Source organism: Dryobates pubescens, chromosome 11, assembly GCF_014839835.1.
Source record: "Dryobates pubescens isolate bDryPub1 chromosome 11, bDryPub1.pri, whole genome shotgun sequence".
Classification (NCBI taxonomy): domain Eukaryota; kingdom Metazoa; phylum Chordata; class Aves; order Piciformes; family Picidae; genus Dryobates; species Dryobates pubescens.
This window is the reverse complement of record NC_071622.1, coordinates 7918974-7941056: the sequence shown is the minus strand read 5'-3', so window position 1 is coordinate 7941056 and position 22083 is coordinate 7918974. Positions and strand designations below refer to the sequence as shown.

The 22083-nt window shown below is 46.1% G+C and overlaps 1 protein-coding gene across 3 annotated transcripts in view; it reads left to right on the top strand.

Moving 5' to 3' along the window:
- The window catches only part of RNF220 (ring finger protein 220), a 231760-nt gene that overhangs the window by 208443 nt on the left and 1234 nt on the right, over positions 1-22083 (top strand). For all 3 annotated transcript variants that reach the window (XM_054165291.1, XM_054165290.1, XM_054165292.1), the window contains 2 exons: positions 12242-12350; positions 13440-13514. In XM_054165291.1, coding sequence (XP_054021266.1) covers positions 12242-12350; positions 13440-13514 — 184 coding nt within the window. The remainder of the gene's footprint in view (positions 1-12241; positions 12351-13439; positions 13515-22083) is intronic.

Genomic DNA, 22083 nt, shown 5'->3' with positions numbered 1-22083 from the left:
TCTGCCCATCTGCTGAAGGCCCCAGTCACAGCCTTTACAGTGGCTGGCATCTTCGGCAGACAAGCTCAGCCAGTGCAACACTCCTTTACCTTGACTTAAGATGCAGCTTTGCTCAGAGAGAGCAGCCAGTCCCTAATTGCCTGGGCATCCTCCCTGACTCTTCTGCCAGTGTTGTGCTCTCAGCCTGCACAGAGCTGCAAAAAGCACTTTCCTCACAGAAAGTCTTCCTCCCTCTCCTCTGCCGCACACGAGGGTCCGTTGCCGTCTGGAAACCGAGGTTCCCCGGGGTTAAAAGCCAGCATCTTAATTCAGAGTGCCAATGTTCAATTTTGCTTTCTGCCACCAGACTAGATTGCAGGCCAGCAAGAGAGTCTGGGTTAGTGGCCCACTGGGTCACCTCCCATTTGTTTTCCTCAATTTTGTGTTGTCATAAATTCATTCCAGCCCGTTGTGGTTGATCAGTTTATCTCCGCCGGGGCAGGGAGCGCTGCGAGCATGATATATGGCACAGAGCATTGTAGCCAGCCTCTCCATGAATCACTCCAGCTGGTTGGTGTCAGCCCCAAAGCAAACAGGGCCTGGCCGCTGAGCGTTGACTACGATGAGCTCAGTATGAGAAGAGACATGACGTATGAATGTTTATTTAATAATTCTCTAATATTTCCAGCAGAGTGTGGCTGTGCCTTCTGGAGGGGGTGAAGCAGGGGGGGGAGGTTGAAGAGGGAAACTCTAATCTGTTGGGGTGGGTCATAAATCAGGCAGACAACATCATTAATCAGGGATGGGACAGAAGTGGAAAGAGGTGGGACTGGAGTTGCCATCCTCAGTGGGAAGGGGGTTGTACTCTTTTATTTTTTTTTTCCCCCCTGTAAAACAAATCCTGTTTCTGATTCTGCTTCGCCCCAGCCACGCTGCCCGCATAATAGCAAACCTGGACACAAAGCTGTTTAAGTGAGTATGCTACCTCTGCTATAAACCTTGCAATCTGAGCCTGCCAAGCATTAAATCCCTTTATAATTATCTTCTTTATATAACACTTCATGCTTATCATGCTTCATTGGATGAGATGCTCGTTGGGTTAAAACGAGGGATTTAGAGACAAAAAACAATTGTGTTTGTTTTATTTTTCCTCTCTTCTCTTTCCTCCCCTTTTTCCCCCCTGCTTTGCCGCTTTCCAGTCTAACTCTTCCAAAAGCACCAGCTCCAGAGGGGTTCTGGTGTGCAGCAGCATGGGAAGGAGCATTCAGTTAAAATTAAACAAATTTTAGACTGGGGTCCTTGTGCAGAGAGGCAAGTGTGTGAGAACAGTTGGAGAAGTAGCAATGTCTGTCATGGGGACGCTGCGACCATGCAGAAGGGTTGAGATGGGAGCAGAATGAGTGTGAAGCCAGAGGATTAACAGAGGCCTGAAAGGGAAGGAGCCACACTTAAGCTGGTGTGTCAGAGGGAGACAGAAGCTGTTGGGAATTCACACCAGAGGATAAGCAGTTCCAACCCTTTTTACATAGCATCACGCCGTTAATAAGCTTTGATGGGAGACAAAATTCAGTCATATAGCAAAGACTGAATTAAAAAGTTAACTTGAGCCATAGATTAACCAATCCTTTGTGCTTTGCTAAGAGGGAGCATGGTGCTGCTGATGGGTCCAGACCCAGATCAGCTTGTGTAAACTTGAGACAGGATCCAGGCAGCTGAACTGAAGCGTGGGATTGTCAAAGCCATGCTGAGGGAGCGCTGCTGGGCTGTGCTGTGCTGCTTGTGTCCAGTTTTTTCTTAATTAGATTTTAGGCCCTTCTTTTGGTAATTCAGTAGTGTGTAACGTGCTTGTAATGTATAGTGGTGTTCAGTGTTGCAAGGGTTCCATTTCTTTATGAAGGGAGGCTGTGGCTTCGCTCCATCCCCGAGGTTGTGGCAGTGGTAAGCAGAGTGCCGCCGTGCTTCTCTACTCTGCTCCCTCCTTTAACTGTTCACGTGAAGCTGCAGTGTGGCAACGATGGTCTCAAACATTATTACCACTGCACCAACTGGAATTGTGTCAGAGTCATGGCTCATCACAGGCTGGTGGTTAATGAAGTTCAGTGAAGCAGGCTGACTGTACGAGCTCAGACCTGGGAGAAGGGGGTATCTCTGTTTAACGCAGCTGTGCCAAAAGGTTTGGTATAATGCTCGTGTCATGGGGCAATTGTTGGTAGATTTTGACATCTTTATGTGGAGAGGTACTCTTATATCTGTTGACCCCATGACATTTTGGTGCTGAAGCATTCACAGACCCAATGATGTGCTGCCAGCTTCGGGGGGCAGTAGCATCCCTGTCCAATAACTGGTGTGAAAATCCCGGCAAGGAATTTTTTCCCTGTGCTGGGGATAGGGTTTAGGCATCTTGCCATTTGTGCCTCTTTGCTTGCCCCTTCTTTTCTTTTTTTTCTTTCCTTTTTTTTTTTTTTTTCTCCTTTCCCCTCCTTAGTTTCAGAAATGCTGTTAACTTTAATTTGTGGAGTTGCTTCCTGGCAATGAAAAATCGATGGGGGGCTATCGCAGTGTGAAATTCGACTGTCACTGTTGAGCTATAGAGTTAGCAAGATGTCTTAGAAGGTAAAAAATAAATCGTGGCCCAGCAAGTGCTCAGCTGTGCTATTTCAAAGGGGATATGAGGCTGATGGTCCGTTAGAGGGTACTTCAGTTAGATGGATGATGATTCCCTGTGAAATATTGGAGTTATTCCATAGGTAAGAGAAACTTTAGCTTATAAAACACAAACAGCTGCCTTCTAGCAGACAAATTCTGCCCTTAGATGTGTGAGCAGCTTGTCAGATAGAGGACTCATGGCTAAAATTAGCCTGTTGTGTTTAACAGCGTCTCTGATGGAGCATTGTAGATCCTGCAGTGTTCCTTCTGAAAATATTTTGAGGATGTGACTGTTTGTTCACATCCCTTACCTACGCTGGAAGAATTAAGAGGCAGAGATTTGGGGGTTTTAGGAAATGTTGTTATGGTACCCAGATGCTCTCAAGAGAAAAGTAACAATTATTTTTACATAGGCTGCATTCCCTGTTTGGGTGGAAATGTTCTTTTGAAGAGCAGAAAAGGGATCATGGTGTGCCCCATCCACTGCTGGTTTGCTGTTGCTCTCGTGCATCTGTTGAAGGGCAGCCCTGGCTGCACAGGCTGTCTGTGTGCTGGCATTAATGGGGCTACTGCTTTCTTTGGCACTTACTGACTATTGTGGCAGGACTCAGTAAGTGTTTGTGCTGTGCCAGCTGCTGTATGACAACAGGATAATTGTAATTACAGCTCTTGGTATGCATTTCTTAGATTATAGTTAGTAGGTATAAATACCTAATAGTGTTAAAAAAAAAAACCCAACACTTTGCATTACTTCTCACTAAACCACATCTGTGACAACTTGTAGTCACTAATTTTCTCTTACACTTGCGTGCACAGTTGTAGTACCACTGAGGGGAGCTTACCCCTGCAAGAAGGAGTGTTAAGCTGCATTTAGTTGGAGGTTGGTGAAGACTTCCCAGAGTTAAAGACAGAAGAATTTATTGTGCTTTCACACCTCCTTTGCCTCTATAACACAGAACCCAGCACTGCCTTTACAGCAGCAGTGTAATAGCAAGTAGTGTAATTAGCATAGTTAATAGCCATGTTATTTTCTTTTCTTTTGCTCTCACTTCAGCATCGATGCTTGTCCTAACTGTACTCACTCCCCACCACTGTGGGCACTTCATCCTATTTCTGCATTCACTTCTTTCTTCCTTCTTGACAGTTTCTGTCTGCAAAAAGCTGCTGTTTCCCTCTCAGTTGCATAAGCATTCCTGCTTTGCCCTCAGGTAGCCAGCTCCCGACCTGTCCTTCCTCTGCATTGCGGGTTTCCTCTTCCAGCACTTGGACCACAATTGGTTATGTGATACTAATGTGCCGTGGCCTCCTTTAATAGCTTCATGTTTCTTTTTGAAGGCATGATTACCTTAAATGATGCTAATTCGGGTCCTTTCTTTCCCTGTAAAGGAAACAGCAGCAGTGTAAAAGTTCTGGGGCAGCAGCAGCAGTGGTAGGAAGCTGTCTGAAGGATGTGTTATCGCACTGCCTGTGTGTACCTCCAATCAGCAGTCATGAATGAAAGTTCTGGAAAGCATATCACCTCCACAATAAAGGCCTTAAAAGGCTACAGATGAATCCAAGTTCTGTTGTAGTAGCATAGATATTTCCTGTTTATTTCAGCCCTTTGGATGCAGGCCATTGGACTAGAAGGCATTTCATTGTGCACAGAGGCAGGCTGCAAGATTCGAGTGCATGTGCAACCTCCTGAACACCTTTCAGCCCTAGGAATTTGCTATTCCTTTTTCACTTCAGGGATGTTTTGCAATTTTGTGTCCTGGTCATCCAGCCAAATCTACCAATAATCCCAAACCACCTCCAGGCCGCAGTAAGATGACAGGTTACAGCTGCCATAAGTCTTTCAGTAGAAAAATATACCTGACTGGCTATACATAGAGCTTGGTCATAACCCAAACATGTTTGCATTTGGATAGATGGAGGCAAGTTTCAGTAAGGTGGAACCTCTAACCCCTGTGCCTCACCAGGGGAGGAGCTGTGTTTTCCGTTTCCACTTCCTGCCTTTTGTGGCCCTGACTTATATTAAGATAGTGACCATGATGCACCTTCACAGATATCTTAGGAATGCATTTAGGATCAGCAGGATAAAAGATACCTTTGAATAGTGAACTGAGATGTTAGCACAGTAGTAGATGTGCAATTATTTCTCTTTGGCAACTTTGTTCAGGGAATCATTTTCTACCTCTGCCTGTGGGGCCTCCACAAAACCTTACTGCAGAAAAATACTTGTCTGTAGCGTGGCTTTCTCCTTTATAGCCAGAGCTGCTCCAGTAAAGCGGTGGGATTGCATTTATTTTCTCTTTGGAACAGGGGACATAGTCTCTAAATCGAAATCAGAATGACCCATGCATTCTTTCTCCCAGCTTTCATGTCGAACCGTAATTGCTCAAATGGCACATTTAAAATTTTGGCGCAAGCTCAGGCCTTCGCTCGCTGCCTTTTTAAATCAGTCCCAGTGGCCAGCAGATACTGCATAGCCCTACAAATGCAGCTAAACATGCTGACTCCCGGGCTCCTTCCATTCTGAATGATCAGCGATGCCATCTGTCTCTGTTTTGATTGGGGCTGGGCACATGTGTCCCAGCGAAACACAAGCCAAAAAGCAGAGGGAGAGAAAGAGCCAGCGCCTGAATTTACTTCCCGCTTCTGTAAAGGCATTGTTGGGTTCTGTGTTACAGAGGCGGAGGAGATATGAAAGCATAATGAATTCTTCTGTCATTAAATTCTTCAGGGAATCTTTACCCAGGTCCCCACTAAATGCGGCTTAAAACGCCTTCTTGCAGCTCCCCTCAGTGGTATTGCGACGGTGCATGCAAGTGTAAGAGAAATAATTCCTCTGGGTGGGGGGGAAGAAAAAAAGCAGCAGCATTTTTTGGTTTGCATCAAGATGAAATTAGTCAGAAGCAAACTCTGAATTTGGCAAGCAGCTGCTGGTATTAACAAGTTGTGCAAGCAAGTATAAAATAGAGGCGCTTGTGACTTGAGAGAGCCTCGGCGTTGTGTGTGTGTGCCCTTGCATGCACCCTGCTCCAAATTCACAACTTAGAACACGGAAATTAGAATGGGGAACATTGCATTATTCATAACTTGGCAACCAGAAGCCAGGGCACTTTGCCAAAATAAACTATTCTCTATAATTACAGGTGAAGCAACATTCTTTAATATCTCACAACACAAAAACATACATTAATCAAGGAAAGAGGGGTTGGGGTTTTTTTTTCCTAGAGGACAATAAATTGGCATCCTTGCCAATTTCCTCAATACCTGTGACAATGTTTTACAGGATTGTAAGTCAGCCTTTTTTAAAGAAGGTTAGTCTGAAAAACAAATAAAATAAATGAGGTTTTTAGCTAAATAAAGGAGAAGCCAGCTCCTGAAGCGCTGATGCCTTGACAGATTTCCTTTTAGCACTGACACCCTCACAAACCAAGGGTCTATACTTCGCTCGGTGTGGTTTGACACAACCCTACTGCGAAGAGCTTTGCTGGGCAGTTTGCTGCTGCTGGGGCTCTGGTCCCTTCTGCTGTAGCCAGCTCATCTAGTGAAATAAAATTGCAGTGCACTGTGCCAGTCTGGTAGCCTGCGTGTTCAGGGGTGATTCACAGTCAATCTGCCACCAATGCCTAAAGCTAGGTTTCTTTCAGAGACTTAACATACTGAAAATGCTGGAGCTGAGTCTGTTTCCTTTAAAGCCACCTGTGACTTTTCTTTTTAAAAACTTACTTATCAGTTTAAGTGTTTTACTTGTTAGCAACAAACTATGCTATGTTCTGGCACTCAGTGAGTGCAGAAGGCTTTTGTGTCTGTGTATCTCCTACTGACTTCAGTACTGCTCACCCACATCTACCAAAATAAACTCCCCGTGTCGTTAGCAGCGTTTGCTGCAGGCAATGCTTGCGAAATTGAAAGAGGAGGCAGATTCTTTCACCAGGCTGAAAACAGAAGCACTTCTTATCCTGGGAAGCTTAGGGTTGTTTTCAGTAAGCGTTTGAAACTCTGATAGCAAGGGAGTTGTGTTGAAGACAACATAGGAGTGAGAGCCTGGGCAGCATCGTTGTGCTCTGCCGTTCCACACTGCTACCAGCGTCACAGCAGCTATGTGCAGCACCTTACAGGATAATAAAACACGGTCCCTTCTCTGAAAAAGTTGCCCTCTCACCCAAACATAAATTGGCTATGAGAGAAGGCTTGCAATCAAATGATTGTGCACAGATGTTGGGGTCATTTTTTTGGATTACTTCATCAAGTCTTACAGATTTGTGCCCCACAAAGCAAGGACTGCAGCAGGCTCTCTCTTCTGTAGCGTGGCTCTGCTTATGAGAATTGTCATCCATGGCCATTTAGGCTATGGCCAGGAGCAATTTCTCTGCTCCTGGAATCTTTCTTTAGCTTGTCTCTGCCTTCAAAGCATCGACTACTCTGCTTCTAATATTTATGATATGTAAGCTGCTGGTGACCTGACCTCTGCCCTCAGCGCCGGAGAACGGCATGTATGTTCTGCTGGGATCAGGTTCTCCACCTCTGACGTGGGAAGATAAAGGCTTTGTTTAAAAATAAAGACATCACTCTCAGGCTTGTCAGTGGTACTGTACCTTTGCCCCCCCACCACTCTGTGTTTACAGGCATATGAAAACAAAAATGAATGTATGTGGGAGAGAGAAGAAGGTCAGAATATCAAGTGTCAAAAGCAGCCCATGAAATTTTATTGGTGTTGCATTTAATCAGTGCTAAGCGTTCTTTACAAGGTACATACAAACAGTGAAATTGTAAAAATTTATGGAATGCTGTGTACAGTGTGGCCATTTATGAAGGAAGGAAAATTTATATCCAGATGAAATAAACCAAATGGGAATGTTTTATGGAGACTGCTCAGCAGCAGGGTACATCAGGTGAGATCTGGGTACGGCGGGATGGAATATTCACTGGGGCTTACTGATCTTTGGGGTGTTTTTCTGCTTCTTCAGCAGCTAACAGTTTGCATCTTTCTGTTGCTCTCCAATAAGCAGGGTACTGGAAGCAGTGGTAGTATGGTGTTTGGGTTGTTTTTCTATACAATGGAAACAAGTGAACAGCTGCTGCTGCTATCTCTAGTATGTCTCTCACGCTCTCATTCCAGTCCAACAGTTCCTTGAACAACTCTTAATATCCAGCTGGGAAGGGTTAACTGAAGCCAATTGCTTTGACATAATATTTTTTTGTTTCCTTTTTGGTCCAGCATTTTGTTGATGATAAAGCACAGACTTAGTCAATTGAGAGATTCCAGAGCTGCAGAATCAGAGATAATTTAATTAACGGAATTGCTTGTGATTGCCCACTGGGACAGTGGGTAGGAATTGCTTGATTTAATTTGGAGAAACAAAGATCACATGCATGCTAATGTTTGACAAATAACCAGTGTTTGGGTTAAAGTTTTTTTGCAAAGAGGGGGGCAGCCAATTCCCTGGGGAGGTTTCCCAAGAGGTGATTGCTGAGTAACAACTGAAAACAAAGCTACAGAGAGGTCCTTTTACCTATTCCACGGCACTTTCGTGCCCTTTTTCTGGTCTTTTACTTGATCAGAGGAAGGTTTTTCTCAGAGGAAGAGAGTTTGTTCTTATTTTCAGTGCACAGGGAAAAATGCTATGGACGATAGAAAGACACGCAGTAGGCATAAAGGCTAAAAGCAATTCCCCACTGCCTGCCCAGTCTCATAGATTTGCTTCCTGATACCCAGCATCCTCAATTGTGACTGCTAAGTTGTTGTAGAGCTAACCACAAAGTCTGGAGAGAAGTGCAAGACTGGGCTTCCTCCACAGGGAGCTCTCCCTTCATGTTTTTGCTTTCACTCAGAGTTCCCTGTTTGTGGTGATCTAGGTCCACAGTGAGCAAAGCATGGATGTGCCTTCTTGATATATCTGGTTCAGGTATTAGTGAAGCCACTTGTGCCTACGTGGCTGGAGAAGCACCAGCACTGGGGCTCAAGACGTTGCTTTGGGCAGCAGTTGTGCTCAGCAGATCTCTCTAGAGGCTTATAAATGACATTATCCAAACACAAAATTGTTGAAAGAGTCCTCCTACATCCAGCATGAGGTCTAGGCAAAGCAGGGCTGTGGAAGCCACTTCCTTCATCCCTGTAATTCCCTCTGCCTCCCTTGGCAAGGTACCTTGTACACAGCCTTGCCCTGTCCCTGAAGTTTGGCTTTCTGACCCTTGCTCCACCTCAGCGTTACCCTGAACTGCCTACTGCCTAAGCGGCTCCCAGTGTGTCTGGGCAAGCACACGCAGGGTGTGCACGCAAGAGGGAAGCCTGAGGGAGTTCCCAAGATTGCTGCTGCAGGAAGAGTCGCTCCTAAGCGATGCTTATCTTTAGGATACAAGCAGCAGGTTGACGGTAAAATGTCACTAAATGGAATGGCATGTGTCCCAAGTGTGCTGGCCACCACGGGAGTCAGACACATGGGAAGTGACTCTTGTCTTTATTCCATCCCTGGAGGTAGTTCCAGCTTCCTTTATTTACTAATGTTCTCCCTATTTCCCTTGACCTCATTTCCTCTGGCTTTTTGGAAGCAACCTTGCAATTATCGCTCACTTTGAGTTGACCCTTGGCCACCACGTCCCTGGTTGCTGCTGCTCCGCAGGCTTTCCTGAAATCTCAAGAGCAAAATGCTTGATCGTGGCCAAAACCTCTCTGCTGTGAGACAGGCGCTGCCCCTTCGGCACCGGGCTGTGCGTCAGGAGCCGTCCTGAGAGCACACTTGGCAGAGAGAACGGGGAGTTTAATGTCTGTCACAGCTGAGCTTTGATCAGCATTGGGAGATATTGCTGTGGCTAAAGCTCCCTCTCGTACCAATGCACCCCAGTCTTGTTAATAAATGTATATTTAACAATGTCTGGAGCGTATGAAGTGATAATAACTAAATCAATACCTCCCACATTGATTGTCCAGGATCCCTACAGCGTGACGCACGCAGCGATGCGGTAATTTTCCAGCTAACTAGCACCCTGATCTACAGCCCTCCTATTGATTGCCCATTGTATCAGGCAGCCTCTGAGCATTATTGCTTATACCTCCATTCAGCCTCCTTTTCTGATTCATTCGTTTATTACTGGACAGGTGCGATTATCTCAGAGACTTTCCGAAATTGGCCGATGGGGGTCAGCCATTTGGACTTCTATAAACAAACCATTTTCTATCTCCTCTAGTTCTTGCAGTGGCAAATTTTCCCTTTTCATGCCTTGACTGTTATTGGGCTGGGACTGGGGATGAATTGACCTCTGCTTTGATCTGCTCAAGGAATCAACTTTTCCCTTTCCTTGCTGAGTAGCCTGCCCTCCTCTGAATAGGGATGCGAGAGCTGAGATTCTGCTTGCCACCCACTTTAGGTAGGAGCCACACTCACTGCCTTTACACTTCCAGTGCCTTTATGCATGCAGGAAGGAGAAGAGAAGAGAAGGGAAGGGAAGGGAAGGGAAGGGAAGAGAAGGGAAGAGAAGGGAAGAGAAGAGAAGAGAAGAGAAGAGAAGAGAAGAGAAGAGAAGAGAAGAGAAGAGAAGAGAAGAGAAGAGAAAATAGAAGAGAAAATAGAAGAGAAAATAGAAGAGAAAATAGAAGAGAAAATAGAAGAGAAAATAGAAGAGAAAATAGAAGAGAAGAGAAAATAGAATAGAATAGACCAGGTTGGAAGAGACCTTTAAGATCATTGTGTCCAACCTATCATCCAACACCACCTAATCAACTAAACCATGCAACCAAGCACCCTATCAAGTCTCCTCCTGAACACCTCCAGTGATTCTAGAAAGTCAAACTGGAACTGCAGCTTTCATCCAACATCAGCTTGTTGATGGGCCAGGCTGGAAGGGAAACAATTTTTTCATCCAACAATTCTCTTTGAGCTATAAATAAATAATTCTCTTTCTTCCTTGGGCAAAACTAACACCTTTCTAGACTTTCTTTGAGAACATCAAGATCTCTTCCTTGAAGGTGAGATCCCAAGCTGGGATACAATAATAATTTCTACCATTGAGTAGGAACAAGCTAGGTATTTCACAGTGGGGAGCACTGTGTCTTATTGAAGTTCTTTCATTTTGCTCCAGAGACTGACTATTCATACTAAGACTGGAATCTGCAGTGTCCTTGTCCCCAGGCAGTCCTCACCCACTAGGCTGACGTGGGACATGTGTATTTCTTTGCCTTTTTTGCAGTCTTAAAATTGTTACCATTTTGTAGCAACTGTAATTTGCAATGAATCTCTTTCTGATGAAGGTCTCTCCTGGGTTAGCTCTTGCAAAGGGTGTCTGATCTGTACAAAGGTAAGAGTGAAGCTGGGGAAGCTTTACAACACTGATACTTAGCCATATGGACTCCTGCAGCTCCAGTTTCTTCTGAACTGTTATGATTAGAAAAATCACTCGGGATCTTTTTGACTAGCTCTGTTTCCAGAGCCCTGAGAAAAGCCATCAGAATCACCTCATGGGAGGTACCTCAGGTCCCTCCCTGTGTGCCAGTGACAAGTGACTAATGAACAAAGGAGCAAGCTTGTGCATGCAGTGGGAGTGCTGAGATTGCAGCTCACATTATTGGTTGTGGTAATTCCACTAAATCCATCTTTTAGCCACCTGTTGATGAATTATCCTCTGAAAAGGTAGAACATGTAGGTACAACTGTGGGTTATGTTGTTTGTGATTGATACGGCTTCTGGTGGCGAGGTGCTCTTATGGTTCTTCTGAGCTGGAGTCTGCTCAGACAGGTCTGAAATTCACTGACATGTAAGAATTACTGGCTTGCTTTGTTTTTTCACAGAAGTGAAAGACTTAATCTCAATGCAATACTCTGAACCTTTCCTGGGGAATGCTTGAGGGCCCCTCCAAATGTCTGCAGTGTGCAAAAAAACCCCAGATTTTGTAGCATGCTGGAGTGACACAGCCTTGTCTGTAATGCTCCTGCATCTCATTTTGTAAGCATTGCTGTCTGCCCTTGCTTTTAGGCTGGCAAGTTGCTCTTTTCACCAGCCTTGCAGAACCATGAAACCTTGCAGAACCACTTACCTACCCTCAGCACAGCGCCTCTGTGACAAAAGAGATAATGCTGCCCATCAAAAATGACCCTAGGAAATGGGAAAGCAGAGATTGTAAAGCCACTTTTATAGCCACCCTCTTGGCACAGCATCCATTGCTTTTGGTGTCTCCTTTTTTCAGTATGAGAATTCAAAAAGCCAGGTATTTCCTTAATACAAAAGCACTGTGTTGATCTGGTGGTGTGTTTCACAAGGTTGATGGCAAGCAAAGAGCCCTATTCTGTAAGGGAAAGAGCAGCTTCTATTGCCCACAGAAAGTTTTCTCACTAGCTTTAAAGCAACATACAGAACCTTGTCCAAAGTGCCAAGTTGTGTAAACTTGCTCTGTGTGAATCTGGCAACCCAAGCCCTGTTGTGTTGTGTCAGGATACGTTTGGAAGCGTTTAGTAGGACACATCAAAGAATTCACACTGGCCTTTTCAGGAATTCTCCTTCACCCCAAGCTGGATGTATTAGTTCAAATGTTGCTATCTCATGTGCAGTACCTGTTGTGGGATGCATTTTTTTTCCCCCAGACTCTTAATAATCTTGTGTGCTCAGTGGTGCTCACTCTCCATCATCTTTTGCAGAATTACAGAAGACTCTGCAGTGACAACATTTGAAGCGTTAAAGGCTCGTGTCCGTGAGTTAGAAAGGCAGCTTTCCCGTGGGGACCGCTATAAATGTCTCATTTGCATGGTGAGTATCACTCCACTTGTGGTGATGAATCAGAAATGTCTTGGTTATCTTTTCTCCTTTACCAGGTGAAGTGGGGGAACTCATCTTTGTCCCTGTACACCAATTAGCCTTCTAAATGAAGACGCCCTTAGCATCTTTTTTTCTGTGCGCGCTGTGGTTCCACAGGTTTTTGTAGCTGTCCACCTGTATCATGGGCAAAAAAGCCCAAACTTCGGAAGGCTTTCAGCTTTCCTCTAGAAGGCTCCCAGCTACCAGCATCCTGTGCAGATTCACATACATAGGAGAGAGCAGAATCTGTGATCTGTGAACAGGAATGTTGCCTGAGCATTAAAAGTTGTCCATGTCCTCCTTGCTCTGTCCTGATGCTGTGGCCTTCTTAAAGAAGGGCAGCAGCTCCCTCTGATGGTCTGAGCCTGCAAAGCTCTGCATCTCCTGTTAAGTTTTTATTCTGCTGATAGCAGGAGAAAATTCTGCTTACTTGAGGGCTCCCTCTCCAACTTCAGCTTAATGCATGACGCTCGCTCTCTCTCCTAGCTCACAGCTGGTAGGTATGGGAGGGCAGTCCCCATCTCTCATCCTACAGAAGGGATAACAACGTGCTGCTGATTTCCAGAGGTTTATTAGCAGTGATAGAAAATGCTCAGGAGGAGGTATGTCTGCTGGAATAGCAGCAGCATTCTTGAGATGTAGTTAAGCTGTTCCTGCAGAGCTAAGAGTTGTGATAAGGGTTAATCTTACCCCGACTCTGGGTTTTGTATGATCTGGTGACCTTTCTGATGAGAATAATAGCAGGTGGCCACAGCAACTTCAGATGCTCTTGCGATAACTGTGCTGAGCCAGGTCACCGCTTGAGTGGATTATGGGCTTCCAACAGGAGTTCTGGAAAGCCAGGAAAATGGACTATGGGAGGCTTTCTGCCTCTGCTACACAAACATTACAAAAATACAAACTTAGATAGTACAGAAGAGATTTCTTTAACACAAAATGCAAGGCGATGTTACCCACAAAGAAAGGTTTTGTTATGGGGTTGGAAGCGAAGAATCAATAAATCCCTGCTGTGGAAATAACCTGTTTGCTGCTTCTCCTCAGGACTCCTACACAATGCCCCTGACTTCCATTCAGTGCTGGCATGTGCACTGTGAAGAATGCTGGCTGCGGACTCTGGTGAGGCTCTTGGCTAGTTTCTTGTTGACTTGTAGGCTTTTTCTTCTCTTAGGGGATACTTTATTTTAAATAACTACAAGAAAAGCTGCTTTTTGCTTTATTTCAAACAATCTGAGTGCTGTGCATGCAGACTTCCCAAGCCTTGCTGCTTAACACTCCACTGTAGCTTTGACCTGAGTGAGTTTCATATGAGTCACCAAGACTAAAGTGCAGTCCTGCCCCTCGCTTTCTTCCCTGCTGCCTTGGGGACGGTAAGGGACAACCTTGCCTTACAGTAATTTCTTGTGGGGCATCCATGCAGAGAGGTAAAGCTGTGAGAATGGAGGTCAAACCCACTGAGATTTTGTGGAATTAGTAGCTTCTGAGAAACCTGATAGTCCCCTGAAGCAAAGGGAATCATCTTCAGGATAGAGGATATGGAAAGGAGCTTTTATGAATATGAATCTGTAATTTTCTGGGTATTTGAAATAGCACTGTGTAGTTTTCAGGCATATGCCATTCTGTTCGGAAGACTGGGGACTACCTCAGACACTGAATTGGTCACCCAGTGCAGGAGTCATTTATACAGGTATTAAATGACATCAGGTTAAAATTTAGGGTGTTATTAAATAAAGTGTTTTCTTTTGCTGTGTTGAAACTGTGGAGTTTATAATTAGCTTTTAATGCCCCCCATGCAGCTGATTTTCAAGCTTTCATTTAGCTCAGGTTGGGGAGTGGAAACTCTTGGGCTGTGCTTTCTAGTTCTGCTGTTAGCAAGATGATACCGTGCTGGGTTGCAAAAAATATAAGGGAATACCACTCCTAAAAACTGTTCCTGTGAGACATTACAGAATCTGCTTTATAGAACATGTTGTGTGTTTGGAATTATGATAGAGCTGATCATGCTCCTTTAAATCCTGCCTTTTAAAAGTCTTGTCCAAGAAAAGTTACCAGGATGGTGAAGTGCCTGTGGGCTTGAGTACTAATAGCAACTCAATAACTTGGCTGTCCCCTGGGCTGTATTTTATAGGTCTTTAGCTACACTCTGTCACTATTTAGATTATACAAGCTTTGGTAAACATTTCAGCAGCATGTTATAAAAGACACATATGTGGCTACGTAGCTGTGAGGTGTTTGGATGAATGTGTGCTCTGCCGCCTTTGCTAAGCAAAGAGTAATCTTGTTCTTCAGAGGGGCTGCAAGCAGAGGATGAAACACTAATTTCTTTTTAACTTCCTTTGCTCTGAAGTCTTTGTCCTTGCCTTTTCTCAGCAGCCTCAAGTCATCTTCTAAATCTGTGGCACCGATTTCAGGCTGTTCTAGGCTCAGCAGCAACTTAGTTCAACTTCAGTCAGGCCTCTTTGTTTCATGTACAGCAGTCAGTGTTGCTCATGAGAATGGGGAAGCCTCCACCTTCAATGCTCAGGGGTTAGCATTTACCCTTGCAGAGGCGGAGCCATCTCCCCTCTTCCTTATCATCGGTGAGGAAGGTGGGGATGGAGCTGGCTGTGTGCTGTCTGGGCACAGCTCTTCTGCCGGCTGTGCAGGCAAGATGGGAATAGTCCAGCAAAGCATCGCGTTAGGACTTGGCACTTGCATAGGGGAAGCAATTAATAAGTGGCTACTCATGTGTTCCCCAGTCCTAGCCTCTCCCTTCAGCCCCCAATTTATTAAAGCAGGCCTTTTCTCAAGGCATGCTTGCACTCCCTCTCCCGTCTCAAAAAAATCTCCCAGCCTGCGTTCGCATGTTTCTAATGTAACCATTAAAATGTAGCCCGAAGACAGCAATAAAAACCCTGGAACGCCTTGGTGCTTTTGTGTCTTGATCAAAGTCAATGTGTGTAATCTCGTTAAGACTGCCCTCCTTCCCCCCTCCTTTTTTATGAATTTAATGGCATACAGCAGCTGGGCTCAGTGTTTAATGCTCACCAACCTGCATTGTTCTAATTAAGGTATCTCCTTTTATTTCGGGCACAAAAGAGACTCTTGTTTTTTTTAACAAGCAAGGAGCTGTGGGATAGTGTGTGTAATAATGGCTGCTGTTACCTTTCCCTGGATATAAAGCTGGCTTCCCAGCGGGGCCAGGAGCAGGGAGCCTGCGCGTGCAGCACACATGGAAAGACTTGGCTGGGGGAAAGGGGCAGCATTTTTCTTCTGTTGTGCAATAAACAATTTGTTGGAGTTAATAGGAGCTGGGGCAAGGGGGCTGTGTCAGGCTTCCGGCCCCTTTTGAACATTCTGGAGATCTGCCATCCCTGCTGGTGAAAAGTCCCCTTTCTCCTGTGTGCCTGTGGTTTGTGTGCCCAGCCAAGATCTAATATTAAATTAGAGCGTGAGTGCGCCTGACAGAGAGGGAGGGAGGACCACGTATTGAACAAGACCCTGGAATGAAGGCTCAGAGTGCCTGGGAGCACTTCTGAACCTCTGCAGGGTATTGAAGACAGGGTGAAATTTGATGCTCACATCTGTCTACAGGCCAGAGGAGGTGAAGTGGTTTTTAATAGGTTTAAGGTTTCCACATTTGCTGGGATATGATGCTGCGGCGATCTGAGCATCTCTAGTGTCCTGTGACTGTGGTGGTGTCTTGGGCACTGATGAGGGTTGGCTCTTTCAAGCACTTAGCCTTCCTGAAAATAAAATATTTGGACTTCTGGATCCTGATGTCAAATTCCAAATTAGAAAGAGAATCGAGATCATGGTGCTTGCTGAGTTAGTCAGTGCCTCAGTGCCAATAGAAGCTGCTTGCTGAGATGATCCTCCTCAGGGTGACTGTGAAGAAAGAGAGAAACTGTCCCTTCACCCACCATCAGGATGTGATGAGTTGAGCAGGTTTCTCTCTTTCCGTTTGCTCTGTGAACAGAATCAGTCTGCCTGAGGGCTGTGGTTCAGAGGCCACAGGCTAAATGTGTACTCTATGTGGTGAGCAGCTCTGTGGTTGTGTAGGCACAATAGGAATGGACATGGGAGAGAGGTACAAGAATATGTTGCTTGGTGCCATGTGATTGTGCCTGGGTTCCCAGGAAATCATATTAGCTGTTTGGTCTTCTGGCTTTGTCTACTAGTTTTGTATTGCTGTGTTAGACCACACCAATTTTGGATATTAGGAAGAAGTTCTTCCCTGTGAGGGTGGTGAGACACTGGCACAGGTTGCCCAGGGAGGTGGTGGAAGCCTCATCCCTGGAGGTTTTTAAGGCTAGATTGGATGTGGCTCTGAGCAACCTGATCTAGTGTGAAGTGTCCCTGCCCATGGCTGGGCAGTTGGAACTAGATGATCCTTGAGGTCCCTTCCAACCCTAACAATCCTATGATTCTATGATTTGCTTGCTGCTCCCTACTTGCTGGTTGTCTGAGGCACCCAACACAGTGACATTTTTCAGTCATCCATCCTGCATGCAGGGAGCTAGGTGATACCTGCACTTCACACAGAAACTGGGGCACAAGCCTAGAGTGACTTCCTTGCAGTCCCTTTGAAAATCCCTGAAGACACAGGGATGCAGGTTCTTCAGACAGGAGTGGAAATGGTGTTGCATTGCAGGAGGGAAGCTTAGTCTGAGCAGCAGGAGGTAGGTGGGGTTCATTCCCCTCAACGTCCATCATCCTCATGGTGGGTGTCTGTTGTCAGCTGGTTGTTGGACTTGCATCCCTGAGTCTCACTAGGTGATGAGGGATGAATCTCCCTTGGCATGAGGTTTGTCTGCCCCTTTTCTATCCTTCCTCATTAATTGAAGGGGACCCTACAGCTGCTAGTGGGTGAGATTCATATTTTTCTTCTCCTGAGAAGAGTGCTCTGATAATCAACACTGGCAACCGGCTGAAGTGTTTTGCTGGGGAGATTTGGAGCCTCCATCCTTGGAGGTTTGGAGGAACAGGCTTGATGCATGTCCATCAGTAGTAATTAAGGTGATCTTGCTGGGGAAATGCAGTGGTGAGTTCTTGACATGCCTCTGAGCTGTAGTTCTTTGATCTTCCAAAGCCTCATATCCTTCCTTATGAAGTAAATGGAGTTAAAACCCAAGTCAGGCTGCTGTGTGCCAGTGATGGAGCTGTTGGTGGATGCAGGGGCTGAAAGATCAGGTTTACTCAAGTAGGTGTAGTTTGCTGAGCTTTGCCCATCACCTGTACAGCCAGATCCAGCATTTCCTGCATGCATTTGCTGACCTTAGGCTTCTGCTTGCCTGTCTTGGGCTTATTTGCAAACAACTGCAGGAGGGAAAAAAGTGCTTCTAAAAAGCTTTCTTCATCACAGAACATGCTTCCAGGGGGATCCATCAATAGATAGGTATGCTCTGCAGCTGACACATTTACCTCTTTGGTAGATTACACTACTACATTCTCATCCTTGTTGCTTTCTCTGAGCTATAATACCAGGTGTCCCTCGGGGGCTGAAGTATTTTTGTAAGGAACAGTGAAGATACAGCAGGATCCTTCCAAGCAATTCCTTAGTGCTTCCAGCAGTGTGGGGACCTCCTGAGCCAACAGTTGCATGGAGGATGCTGCAGTTGATCCTTCATGGTGTCCCTACCTGCCATGAGGTTGTGCAGTTATGTATTAATATATTGAAGTTATGGCTTCTAACAACCCATGGGGATGAGCTCCAGCCTTTGGGGAGGCTCTCCTGATCGCTTTAGCTCCGCTACCCCACAGCAGCGGTGAGGAAATGGCTGCTTCTCTAGGAATTAGCGTTTACAGAGAAGCTGCCACTTTGTGTAGAGGCATGGGTGGGAGAAGGGGCTGTCAACCTTCAATGAGAATTGGATCTTGGAGTTCAATTCCTCTCCTGTCAGAAGCTGGCTCTCCGTTTGGGTCCCTCCTGCAGTCTCTGGACTTTGGTTTTCCTTCCCATAAAATAGGCAAGCTTTGAGCCCAGATTTGACAGAGACACTGCGTAGGCAAAGTTGCTCTCTGTGTGTGTGTCTGTCTCTATTCCCTGTGCCTGCTAGCATGTTCTGCTTGGAAATTGCCCATTTTTAGACCCACAGGACAGCAGGAAGTGCCTAAATCCTTCCTTTTGAGTTTTCTTGCTTTAGCCAATTTATAGCAGGCGTCATGCCATTTTTTTTTTTTAAGAGGCAACTTTAAGACAAAAACTCCAATCCTTCCTGGCACCATGTGAGCCCTAATGACTTCTCAACATCTCAGCTCTCGTTAATGTATTTTTCAAACTACTACCCCAAGTGATTAGCCTGTATTGTGGATCAATCACTTGCCAAATTTTAATTAAGAAAGGAGGAGAAAAAATAAACTCCATCCTGGTTCCAGCCCCTTTTCTTTTGCTTTGTAACAGCCCTGGAGCAAACTTCGTGCAGCAGAGTTTTATAAACCCCTCAAAACTGGGGTTTATAATGGAAAAGCTGAGGTGGCCTTTACTCTAGCACACACAGCTATAACAGATCAAGGCTTTTCCATGAAGCTATGATGAAAGGAGCAGAAGGACCTGGAAAAAAAACAGCAAGAAAGAAATGGCCGACAGGTGGGACTTATTATTCCACAGCATTTTTATTTCAAGGGAAAAGTTTAGTAACCCCAGCTGGCAGGTGAGCAGTGGGAGAGCAAAAGCTTTCTCATTGTGCCTCTGCCAGCATGTGTGTGTGTACAAGCTCATGTGCCTCCCTACAAGAGAGGAGAGCATGCACGCTAGCGCCAGTAAATGTTGCACACCTACTCCGAAAAGTCAGATGCAAGGAACAAGGTTCTGAGCAATTTCAATCTAAAAAGAAGGGGGAAAAAAAAATCAGGAATTAGTTGTAAATTTAACACACATGCTGATGTGTGCAGAGGATGACAGTTGTATTCAATAAAAAAAGAAAAAGGCTGCCCCAAGGGTCCAAAGTCATTATTTTTGCTTGAACTGTTTTAATACTGAGCATAAGTGCTAGGGAGACCCAGAGACCTGGGCCTGGTATGTGACGTGCAGTCACCCTGTGCAGCACTCAGGCCAACCTGATGAAGGTGTCTAGGATGCTGCTGTTCCCTCCAGTGCACCCAAGCTTCAGATCAGCTGCCCTTCCCACATGAAGGTGATGCAATGTCCACCACTGCATTAAATCAGTCCATGGTTATGTAGCTGTTGCAGGAAATGGGTCAAGCTACATGAAAACTGGGCCCTGGCTGTCCATGTTGCAGCGCTTAGCCTGAAGTGGGGAGAGCAGATGCTTCTAAAGCTGTCAGCAGGTGGTACAGAAAGCAGATCTCTGGGACAGAGATCCCATGGTGGGGCAGGGTAAATCCACACATCTTCCCTTTCCTTGTGGTTTGAAGGAATTGCATAACTGACCTTGATTCGCCACAGAAGAGAGATGCAAAGCTGCAGGCAGTTTAATCAGGCTTGTTCTGCCATCCTGTGGGCTGAGTGCAGAGGAGTTGTGCTTAATAGTGTGCACCTGACAGCCTTTGCAGAGACCTGGGCTGGGTGGCTTTCCATGGAGTCTGTCCTTCCCACCTTGAGCTATCAAGTCTGTCAGGGAGGTTGCCCTTGCTAAGGGTCACACCAATCTGCCTGCAGCTGTCTCAGTCTACTTCCGAATCCCAGAACAGGGCACAGGATGTGAGACAGTGGATGGCAGCAGCTGAGGTTTGCTTTAGAAAAAAGAACTCGAGAGGGTTCAGTGTGCCTCCATACCCATGTACAGCCAGGCATCTCCAACATCAGCAGAGCCAAAGGAAAATGACTGCTGGAGCGCTTTTCAGCATTGCACAGGAACACTGAGGAATAGGAGGGGCATGTGTTTAGGTGGCAGCAAGGACTTTTCTTTGTGTTTCACCCCAAACTGAAGGCAGACTAAGGCATTTAATGGGTCAGAAGACTAGTTCTGCAGAAGGTGTCTCTCTTTGGTGCATTGTACAGAGCTAGGAACTCCAAGTACTCAACTGGGTGCTGTTTTGTCATTTGCTTGTAAGCTGTGCCCATCCTGAGAAAGAGAACATGAACACAGATGTGTGCAGTAGTCACATCTAGAATGCCTTAGAGTCCCCATGCATGTTCACTTCTGCTTGTCAGGGCACACAGGAAAGCTTGAACGGGCAGCTGCCAACTTCTGCCCCTTTGACAACAGTGTGAATTAATTTCCCAGACAATCAGATGCAACAGGCACCTCTGAGGTCCAGAGAAGTGCATGGTAATGCAGGCCTGAGCAGGGACTCAGCTGAAACAGGTTGTTCTGACACAGCAGCATCCAGATTAGTGAGCCCCTCCTTGAAGTGCTGCTATGTAGCCTGGCCCACAATGGCTTTAAAAGGTGTCAGAAGGGGTAGATGGTTAGATTTTTCTCTCCCACCTGTTGTAGCAGCTGCAGAAGGTTTTTACTGGGACATAGAGGGTTAGAGTTTGCCCTTTTCCGAGGCTGGAGAGCCAGAGCTCTGTTCTTAAGGACAAGTGAAGGGACCTGTTCTGTCAACAGGCTCCATTAAAGTCCAGTGCAGTGGGTCTCTGATTTCATCAGGATTTTAAATCTTTCCTTCCAGGTGTGGTTTGTGCTTGCTCTTCCCAGAATCCAGCATGCCAAGTCCACTCCATGAAGATCAGTGTGCTATGCTGCCCAGTGTGTTACACAGGCACAGTGAGATGGTCCCAGCCCCAGAATGCTGACAATTTAAACAGGCACAGCAGTTAGAGAGGGGATAAAGTCTCAGACAGGCATCAGCACCAGAGCTAGGTGCACCATCCAGCCCACCAGTGGCCTGTCCCTCTGTTAGTCTGTCACTCATCCTAAGAGAGATTCCCAAGATGTCTTGGGTGCCTGAGTTTCATTCAACTCTGGTTTAACAGGACTCTGTGTGTGGCTGTTTTAAATCTCAGACACAAGTGCCCATGGTTCCCACGTGTCAGTGCAGCAGCTCAGCTGCCAGCAGCAAAGGGCATCAAATGAAAGCCTAACTGCTCAGAAGTCCAATGCTCAGCAAGCATGCAAAGTCCATTCTGCCAGGAATAATGTGCACTGGGAGCAGGGAGGGAGCTAGTTCAAGGCTGGTCTGCAGTGGCTTTTTGGTACTACTCAATACTGCAGAGCAGCACACTTCTTTGGAGCTGTGTCCTTCCTTGTGAATTACTTGCACCCATGTACATTTTCTGTGCCTAGGGCTCTTTCCTCCAAATTCTTCTTTGTGTAAAGAGCTTCCAGGTGAGAAAGCCCCTGTCGTGTCCCTGCACGTGTTGTCAGAGCGCAGAGAGGACCTTTGATGAGGACACTTGCCTTTTGTGAGCAGCAGTGCCAGCTCCTCTGCTGTAATGTACCCAAATGCAGGCAGCAGTACTGCAGCAGTGTGGCAGGTGACAGTCCTGGCCTGCAAGCTACCGCACCGCTGCAGGTACCAAAATGAGCTCTGCTAGGGGAGAGCAGCAGCACTGCTGAACCAAAGGCCTTCAGTTCTGCCAGGAAGCCCCATGCAAGCCACCAGGCTCTCACATGGCACACTGCATCCCTGTCAGCTTGCTTGTCAGGCTGGGCACTGGGTGAGCTGGGGGAAAGGCCTCTCTGACAGCAGTGTGTGAAACTCAGGGTACTGGGACAGAGCCTGGCTTAGTCCTGTGCAGCGGGAGGCTGCGCTGGAGCTGTACTCAGTGTTGCAAGCCAGGGCATCCTGATTCCCTGTG